At 44.0% G+C, this 293-nt stretch overlaps 1 protein-coding gene across 1 annotated transcript in view; it reads right to left on the bottom strand.

Annotated features, from left to right (window-relative positions):
- Window positions 1-14: 14 nt before the first annotated feature.
- LOC103524111 (vacuolar protein-sorting-associated protein 36-like) overlaps window positions 15-293 on the bottom strand; it is a 10,064-nt gene continuing 9,785 nt past the window's right edge. The window contains exon 2 of the mRNA XM_008489116.2: window positions 15-183. Coding sequence (XP_008487338.1) covers window positions 49-183 — 135 coding nt within the window. The 3' untranslated portion in view covers window positions 15-48. The remainder of the gene's footprint in view (window positions 184-293) is intronic.

Genomic DNA, 293 nt, shown 5'->3' with positions numbered 1-293 from the left:
TTATTCAAGTTCAATTTTACTGCTGTTTGCTTTGTCTGCTGTTCAGTTCTACTGCTGATTGCTCTGCTGTTGCTGCTGCTGTTGATGTTGCTGCTGAGCGATGAGCACTTGCTGACCCCCGCTCATTTGAGCCTGTTGAGCCTGAGCTTGAGCCACCGCGTTCTGATAGGAGGAGTATTTCACCTGGACAGATAAGAGGGATGGTAATGGTAATAATATATCAAATTAAAGGTCTTTTTACCAGGAACACGAAAGTGGTGGTGCAAATTTTGTCCAGAAAACCATAAAGCCAA

Source organism: Diaphorina citri, unplaced genomic scaffold, assembly GCF_000475195.1.
Source record: "Diaphorina citri unplaced genomic scaffold, Diaci psyllid genome assembly version 1.1 scaffold107238, whole genome shotgun sequence".
NCBI classification, from domain to species: Eukaryota; Metazoa; Arthropoda; class Insecta; order Hemiptera; family Psyllidae; genus Diaphorina; species Diaphorina citri.
The sequence above is the reverse complement of the archived record's forward strand: the minus strand, read 5'-3'. Positions and strand labels throughout refer to the sequence as shown.